General features: G+C 41.1%; 1 protein-coding gene across 1 annotated transcript; it reads right to left on the bottom strand.

Annotated features, from left to right (window-relative positions):
- Positions 1–955: 955 nt before the first annotated feature.
- Positions 956–6,772, bottom strand: LOC120981531 (C-reactive protein-like). The gene is made up of 3 exons (XM_040411067.1): positions 6,692–6,772; positions 2,463–2,526; positions 956–1,572 (listed from the first exon to the last, which is right to left on the bottom strand). Exons 2-3 carry the CDS (start codon positions 2,521–2,523, stop codon positions 956–958), a joined length of 678 nt encoding a protein of 225 aa, XP_040267001.1. The 5' UTR covers positions 2,524–2,526; positions 6,692–6,772.
- Positions 6,773–9,295: the final 2,523 nt, after the last annotated feature.

The raw sequence follows: 9,295 nt of genomic DNA, 5'->3' as shown, positions 1-9,295 counted from the left end.
GATTTAAGAGAGGTGGTTCCATTACTTGGACACTTTTTCCTGTACGTAACAGCTGACCACCAGGTTTCACAGTAGCAGAACCCATGGCAAACTGTTGATCACTGTATTAGATGCCTTTGGAATAGTCCCAATGGTGTACCCCTTTAAAGCTGGAATTTCACTCTACTGAAGGGTTCGACCAAATTTGGCAGTCTTTCTGGCCTCCCCCACCTCACCGGACCCGAGGAATGAAGCATACTTATCTGCTCTCTGCAACTGTGTTGCAGTTCTTTTGGTCCACCACTGTAGTCTTGTAAACTTCTGTACTGGACAGGGGTCACATTTGCTGATGCAGCCAATGACTGACCGCAGCAGTGGCATTTCCCCTGAGGAGGGAAACATGCTTCCCTTCATAGCTCCAGTGAGGTGGGGCACAGCCAGAAAGGCTGCCAAAGTTGGATAACCCTTTTAAGATGGTCATACACATGTGATAGAAGTCGACCAAACATCTAATGTTTATGGGGGTCTCCTGGCTCTCCTCTCATGGCATATGTCGGGGGATATAAGGATTGGGCAGTATGCACGCCCTAGCCAAATAAACATGTGTATTGGTGGGGATGTTGGGAGAGAAAGCTTCTGGCTAAACTCTTCTTTGTCCAACAGTTACTTAATGTGTATGTCCAGCCTCAGGTTCAAGGCTTCTTTTAAAAAATGGAGACCTTAAGACAGAATGTTTTTTTTCAATAGATCTAATTGGACACTGATGAACCCTTTTGACTTTAATGTGGGTTCCAGTGTTCTTGACGGCAAGAATAACACTGCAGACTATCATTCTTGTCAAAAACACTAGAAAGCATCACACAGTCCTCAAACAGTAGTGTGAAGTGAACATAGGAGTAATCATGGCATGATATCCTCCATCTCAACTTGCATTATTAATCAGATTTTACGAAAAATACATATTAGTTGAGGACCTCTAAGATTTACACCGAAATGGACCAATGATGAAATCCCCTTCAGCTCCATCATATTTTAGAGCCCTCCAATTAATTATGTTACCAACTTTTCCTTTCTTATTATGATAATAATCCTCAATGTCCTGTGGATTCAGCACTCTGTTCCACACATGGACATCTGTGACCTCCCCCACTTCTAACATTGGTTTACCACCTAGGAAAATTTGTCCTGGTCCAATAAATATCCTAGGATCAATGTACTTTATTCCTTCCTTCTTAAATTGTTTCTTCTCAGTTATCTTTCCATTGACCCAGAGCACCATCTCACCATTAGGAGAATCCCAACTCAGACAGATACTTCTACTTGACCTTGTGTCATCGGTTGGAAAATTAACATCCACTCTTTGTCCTTCCACCCAAATAAGACCAGTGTTGGCATCAGGACCTCCACCAAGAATGCTAAAGAAATAGTCGTATCGGAGTCCACTCAGGATACTGAACATGATGCTCTCAGTCATTTTTGTGCAAGACCTTAGACAGGCGGTGAACGTCAAAAGCTGGCTTCCATCCCCTTCATATGTGAGTTCTACAGGAAAACTGTAGTTCTTGGAGAAAATGAACGACTTGCAAGCCATATCTGTATTGGAACAGGTAATCATGGTTAATACAGAACATGATATATCAGTGACCTAAGGTATTATCTTTCACCAAGGCTCACCTTGAGGTTGCCAACTTAACTAGTGTTTCTTACCTATGTGCACTCTAGTGCCAACTATTTTTCCATTTAGCCAAGCTGGCAGAAAGGTGCAGGACATCTGGTGGCCCATCAAAGTTGAAAGCACTCAGTATTTACCGGTAAATCCTTTCTACACTGGACTAAGTAGCATCGTCCACCATGTACCACATACCCGCCTCTGCTACTATACAATTACTGAACTGTGGCGTGCCAGTCTACTTTCCTAATGCAGTTGTATCATACACGTTGTTCCTCTTGATTACTCTTTCTCTTCTCTTTTCCTTGGCTTCCCGACCATGTTTACACCATAACCCTGGTCCCCATCTGTCTTTGCCCGACTATCCATGTCAACTTTCACTCTTACTGACCTCATTTCACCCTTCTCTGAGTTACAACCCTTTTTCATCAGCTAGTATTATCTAGAGAACTAACCTGTTGACTAGCTAGGGACTCACAAATCCTAGGGCCTGCCGAGGACCTCAGGGAAAGGGAGGGGGATGCTATAGGTAAAATTATGCCACCTAGTTGGAATTTTCTCTAGGTTTCATGGAGATCAGATTGTTGTAATAGCCCTACGCACAGAGTTTACTCTCTATGGGCACTGCAATGTAAAAAAAATAGGGAAAGGAAATGTCCTACAAAAGATACTGGTGATATAAACCACCACAACATGAACTCCTTCTTGATCTTCTCTACTGACCCTCTCTTATGTATATATACTGTTGACTGTTATACAATATGCATTATTTACTTGCCATGATGAACTTTGAAGATGCCCGATTTCAACCTACCTGTCTGACCCAAGATGCCAGAAAAACTTGCAACAACCAGTAGAACAATCATGGGCTCCATATCCTACAAGAAGACGCGAATGTGGATATTTAATTATATTATCCCAATCATCATTTAGCATATATCACTTGAGATGTCACTGATATTTTCAGTAATATTTCAAATTGGAGATGAGCGAATTTAAATTTGAGCCAATTTTTTATTTTTTTATCTGATTCTGTAAAATCTGAATTTCTTCAGCATCTTTTTGGACAGAGAGGAAGAGAGAGAGAAGATTTTCAGGCATTTAAAAACAGTTTCAATTTGGGTAAAATTGATTCGTACTCTAATCTAATTTTTTGCCCAATTTGGATGAAATGGACGAAACAAATTTTTGGAAATCTTGCCATCTCTGTTTAAAATCTTATTGAACTGTAATTAAATGAACCAAAATCTAGAGAAACTTTTTTCCTCAATACTAGTAAAAAAATATATTTGCCTGTAAACATAGGTCGGTTGCTTCCTTTCAAAAAGTATTTTCCTATGCTGGATCTTCAATGACTTTGCTCTGATCTGTGTTATGATATCTGTTCACCGTGGTCCATTGTATGCCGAGTGGGTGTGTATCTAGGACCATGTTTCAGTGTGGCAAATGCACATAGGCCCCTGTCTTAGGCGTAACTGACCGCGGATACTTGTTGGTGTGAACATGATCTTTGTGTTTGTATCTTCTCTCTGTTCAGGAAGGCAGGAGGTTAATGATCTCTTACTTGCTGTGTGTTCTGTGTGCCTTGTAGGGGTTAGTGTCCTATTTCTGTTTGTGTATACCGGTGTGTGTTTTGGGCTAATGAGCTCAGCTATGTGTTCTGTCTGTCTATCCCACCCCTTGGCTGAACAGAAGCAGCGGTTCCTGTATCTGCTTTCTGTTCTGTTTTGCCTGTCCAGTCCTTGCTAGTCTGTACCTCTATTCTTTGTCTGATTGTCCTGTCTGACCTGATCCTGACTGAGTTCCTGCCATAGTCTCTCTTGTAGCCCTGCTTGTTTAGTCTCAGTTTTGTTCTGTTTAGGTTTTGTCATCAAAGTCTAGTGTTCCTGCTCTACTTTCAGTCTGTCTGTTTGTGTGTGCTTTCTGGAACCCAGAGACCTACATTCTAGTCTTGGTCCCGGTTCTGACTCTGCCTGTGGTTGGTACATTTCTGATTCCTGTGCCTCCAGGTGTCTGCACTAGAGTTACTGACTCTGAATATCAGCTGCTAAGTATACCAGGGCAATTCCATGAGTTATCGGCCTGGTTGCTAACCTGCCGCAAAGTCCACATCGCTGTATAGGAGGTTAAATGGTGAATACCGGGATGACACCTTTAGGGTTTGGCCCAACATCAAACCGGTTACTTGGCACAGTGGTTCCACACTGCCACTGATCTGTCTTGATCTGTAACAGTGGATCTGTAACAATTTGTGGAGTGGCTCATCAGTAGAACATACATGCAATGAAGGTTTTTCCGTATGTTTATCCAGAAAGGCTGACCTGACCTCTACTGGTGGAACCAAAGATGAAAATCTAGCGTTTGATGATTGTGAAGTGTAGAAAGGCCACAGAAGAAATAATAGGCATCTTAGGCCTGAATATTGTTGCCAACCAAGTTCTGCCTACATCATTGCAATTAAACATGCAGACTTGAGGAGGTAAGTTTAGGGGGTTCCCAATATTTTACTTTGGTTTTTCTGTGAACTCACAAGGTTTTGTCAACAGGAAGCTGCTATGATGACTGTACAGAACACAGTGGTTTAGCTTCTTCCTGGAATAGATTTTTAATATTACAGAAGAAGGCAACCCCAAAAAATACTTTTTTTAGATTAGTTATGTACATCATGGTCCTATGTTCTGTTTTTTTTGGGACAATGAGAATATTACACTGCCTGGCCAAAAAAAAGGTCACCAACTGGATTCAAAATAAGTAAAAGCCTACCAGTTGGTCAGGTCTATGTTCAGCAACGTAATGTGCCCAAAGAATGAGGTCAGCGGACTACCTGAATCATCTGAATGACCAGGTTAATCCATCAATTGATTTATTTTCTTCCCTAATGGCATGTGACTATGCTTAAGATGACAATGCCAGGATTCATTGGGCTCAAATTGTGAAAGAGTGTTCAGGAAGAAAGAGACATCATTTCAGGTCCAGACCTGAACCCCATTGAGAACCTTTGGGATGGTGTTGGTGAGACTTGGGCAGTGGTCAAAATCTCCCAGTATAAGAACTTGGGGACAAGTTAATGCAATGCTGGACAGAAAATAAATGTCGAGACATGGCAGAAGCTTGTGGAAATGATGCCACCGCGAGTGGCGTGCCGTAATCAAAGCTAAAGGTGGTCTATAACGAAATTTTTTTTTTTGGCCAGGCAGTGTACATTTCATGTACACATATGATGATATATTTAGGAGTTACCGACGAAATATTAGAGTGCGTGACCTTTTTTTTGGCCAGGCAGTGTACATTTTCATGCACACATATGATGAGAGATTTAGAAGTTCCCTATGGAAACAAAAAAAAAAAACATTCCCTCATGTAGATAATCCCAGGATAGAGGCACAAAGTGCAGGGAAATGCTTCCTGTTACCTAATACTCTAAAAGTCTCCTTTTAAAACACCCATCACAGCTGTCAATAATAACTAAACGGGTCTTTAGGACTAAAAAAAGACAAAAAAAAAATGAATACATCTGCTCCATGACCACATTGCCCACGGCATGTTCCAAAGATATCAGAGCCACTAATGAGCATTCTTATATATACAGTATATATATTTTTTTTAAATAAGCCTGAGGTACATTGGACACACTCATTCACCAGTAGTGGGTTAACGTTCTGACTCTAGTCAACTCAACAACTACTTTAGTTTAGAACATAACAGAGGAGGCGTGTCTCTCAGTAATCCAATCTGATTGGCTGGCAGGGAGCTGCTGGCTACAGCAAGTGTGTATAGGAAGTGAGGGAAGGCGGTTTTGGCCTCAGAGAACTGGCAGAAGAGCCATGTTTAACTAAGGGAAAAACTCAAGGAAAACAGTGGTATGTGAAGAAACTAAAGATTGCTTTATGCATAATGCTGCTGCAGCAGTAACATATGCGAAAATTCATTTTTTTATTAAATCATGACATTTACCCTTTAAGATGGGATTCCCAAATAACTTATAAACCTTATATGATTTATCCTAGGTGGAACCTTAGAACATGTTTTTTCTGGTGGGTACAATGAACCCTAGTCCATTGCTCTCTGTAAACTAGGACTGCAGAAAGAACATGGGAATACTTGATTAATAATGGCTGGATTCCAGACATTAAGATCTCTAGGTGTTTCTATTTTAAAATACAAATGACATTAAAGTAGTTGTCAGTGGCTTAAAAAAAAAAAAAAAAAAAATCATTCACATCACCAACCCCCAATCAATGCCAAGATGAACTCACCTCACAAACCCCCTGGCCCTCCTGTTTCAACACATCCTGAGGCCCCCAACTGGTTCTCTACTTCCTGATCCTCTTGAACCACCCACAGCCAGTGAGTTGCCTAGGTGGTTACATTTCCATGGAGAGAGGGACCAGGAAATAGAGAAAGGCAGGGGACCTGGAAGTAGAAAGAGATTAGTGGGGGATCAGTAAGGTGCATATCATTTCTTTCATTTTTTTTTTTAAATAAAAAAATACTGGCAAGACGAGCCCTTAATTTTTGCATTTTTTGTCAATGTAGCATTGGCATATTCTACAAAGTTGTACGCCAAGTTTATTTACTCACATTAGTCCTTGTCACCAGTGAGTACCACAATCTAATTTTTCATAAACAATCTATCACCATTAAACATATCAGTAAGTTTTTGAAATATGGGGAGCTTTATTAAGGAAACCAATGTAACTATAAAAAGATACAAACCCGATTCTTCCCCTTGATCCCTTGGATTGATCCAAAAACTTCATGGTTCCATTTTCATGGGGGTCCCAGCAGTGATTGCTGAAGCTAAAGGCCAAGAGATGTCACCTCCCAACAGAAGCTGTCCCAAACAAACAATCTTGTCCATTAATGGCCAGGAGGTTGTCCATGAAAAATGTCTCATAAACTTTCTTTCCTTATCTATGAAGTAAATGCTTTGATAACTATGTACAGTATAAATATTACATTCCTTCACAATTTAGTGCCCTCATATTCCAGTGAATTAGCCCACCATGTCTTACCATACACCCAGAGGCCTCAGGAACATACCTCAATTGTCTCCAAAACTATGGAAAGAAGTTCAGTCTGTGCTGCTCACCCAGTATAGTCCTAATATGTGCATACTGTGTGCCTCCCGGTATATGAGAATGTAGACAATGTATGAAGAAAAAGATTTAGAGATTATTTATTTTAGCTTTTATATTTATTTTATTGAGACAGTCACACCTTTAGTAATGTACATGAGGTTTATGAGAAAGAGCCACATACTCCTGTTATGTAACTGTATAAGAAAAATCAAGAGCATGATAGCCGCCACTGACTGCCCTGTCCTTGATTGTTGGTGGTGGATTGGGTTTGAGGTTGGTATCTCAAAGAATAGGCCAAACCTGTGAGCATGTGCTCTTGATGTACACCTTCTGTTTAAAAATGTTCATTGTTGGAGGTCAACAAATTGGATTCTACTGGACCACATATTGCCAAAAAAGATACAAAGAACCTGTAGTAATGTTTTTTTACAGGGCCCGAGGACCAGGCCAATAAAGAATCAGGGATAAATGTTCCTATTAACACGCATTCTTGATAATTTCCATGTTTGAAGGGACTGCTGATCACACATGAATGAGCAAACGCATGTTCATCGGGTGAATCACTCATCCTCATTTTGTCAGCAGCATGTCAAACAATCGAACTGTACGGAGGATGAGCAATCATAGTAGGATCATCATCCGTATGCAGAAGGGATGATGCTGCATGTAGATTGAGTTGAACGAGCGGGCAATGATCGGAAATGACCATTTGAATGGGCCCCTAAGTAACATAGAGAAGATGCTGTTGGTTTTGTGCCCATCTCTGGTTGGAATGGTGCTAACATGGTGGTCAGACTGAGGTACCTTGGGCCTACCCTTCATCTACAGAACATTAAATTGCAAGTCAAACCAAAAAATAAATAGACCCTGATGAAATCTGCTGATACTCTGGTGTGGCAGCCAACATAGCTAACATGTCCTGGTTACCAGTGGAAGGGAACATCACCCACAAAAAGGAAGAACAGCAGCATTAATGACTTTATTCAGCTACCAAGCTACCAAGCACCCCATTGACAATACTCGCCTTCTGGCTGCAGTACCAAGTAATGTAACCAAAATGAAGATTATTTAGTCTAGAGCGAAGACTCTAGAGCAGGGATCAGCAACCTTTGGCACTCCAACCTGCTGCGAAACTACAACTCCCAGCAATCAAACTTACTCGAACCGTTCTTGTAATTCCCACAGAAGTGAAAAGAGGATTCTGGCAATTGTAGTTTTAGAACAGCTGGAGGTTGCTGATCCCCTCTCTAGAGGAAGAGGCAAAACTAGATCTTTACACTAGACCAGTTATCATAACAAACGGACATCCACTACGTCTAGAAGAAAGAACAATTCCTCAGGCATGGGGCCAACGGGGGCATCTGGGAGGGCATGGTGACCAAATGCTAGGTGCTTGAGGGGGCATCAACAAGTATAGGGTATTATAATTACAGGACTAAGCTAGTAGTTAGAGTGTTCCCCCCAGTGAAAAAACTCCAGCTTTCATCAACAGTAATTCTTGGGCTCTACTGAGTGATAGGTAGCGTGATATTGTAGGACATTGAGGAACTCATCATGAAAACTCCTATGCTTTAACCCTCCATCAGCTCACTGAGGATACATTATATAAATTTATAATATTCTATACATTGATAGGCATATTGGCTGTAGAGGCACTACGTGACTGTGTAAGTGCTGTCATTCTGTAAACTCCACATGTCCTCCTGTTGGTGAATCTGGACAGGTTCCAGAAGATTACATGGCCCTTTACAAACAATGTATTCCTGCACTTATCACACAGTGATGTTGATTCTTCTCTAGAATTGCTGGATGGAGGCAAGTCAATATTATATTTTATGTATCATGATGTATAACCCAATAAACAATGATCCCACCTAGAAAACCACAACTTCTAAGTGCCAAGCTACCTGCTAATGGTTGCATCATATTCCTTGGTCCAGACTGCACAGTCTGTAGTACTGGAAAAAGTCCTCCTAGTGGTGTAAAAGGTGGTAATGAAGTCCTGGGATATCTCAGTTCCTTGGATGCTTTAATGAACACAGACACTTCACATGGTAGCATTCTCTATGTGCATCCACCATGTTCCTCAGTGCCAAAAACTGGAGTCACAAGAAAACAGCATGACCAAAAAATCCCAACCTTTCAGAAAACACTGTTTCCTTCATTATTTTATACATGAACTCTGATTAATGCCAAAAAAATCAAGATCTAGGAAATTTCTTAACTACCAATCTGCCCGAGCCCTATGGGCGCTTCAAAAAGTTGATCGGCAGAGGTGCTACATGTTGGACCCCCCCCCACCGATCTGATATTAATTACCTATCCTGAGAATAATTCATCAAAATTTAACTCCCAGAAAAACCCTTTGAATGTGTCTTCAGAAAATGACCTATTGTGTAAATCATGTTTTTAGTTAAAGAGGACCTTCACTAGAATAAAAAAATCTAAACTAAGCATACAAACATGGAGAGCGGCGCCCAGGGATCTCCCTGCACTTACTATTATCCCTGGGCGCCGCTCCGTTCTCCCCGGTAGAGGCTCCGGTATCTTCATATGTTCGGCCTCA

Source organism: Bufo bufo, chromosome 11, assembly GCF_905171765.1.
Source record: "Bufo bufo chromosome 11, aBufBuf1.1, whole genome shotgun sequence".
Lineage (NCBI taxonomy): Eukaryota > Metazoa > Chordata > Amphibia > Anura > Bufonidae > Bufo > Bufo bufo.
The sequence above is the reverse complement of the archived record's forward strand: the minus strand, read 5'-3'. Positions and strand labels throughout refer to the sequence as shown.

Bases quoted from the DNA above. Each gene is read 5' to 3' on its own strand.
- LOC120981531 (XM_040411067.1), bottom strand. From the start codon at position 2,523: ATGGAGCCCATGATTGTTCTACTGGTTGTTGCAAGTTTTTCTGGCATC. The intron at 1,573-2,462 runs GTAGGTTGAAAT...GTTCCAATACAG, and splicing joins TGGCATCTTGGGTCAGACAG to ATATGGCTTGCAAGTCGTTC.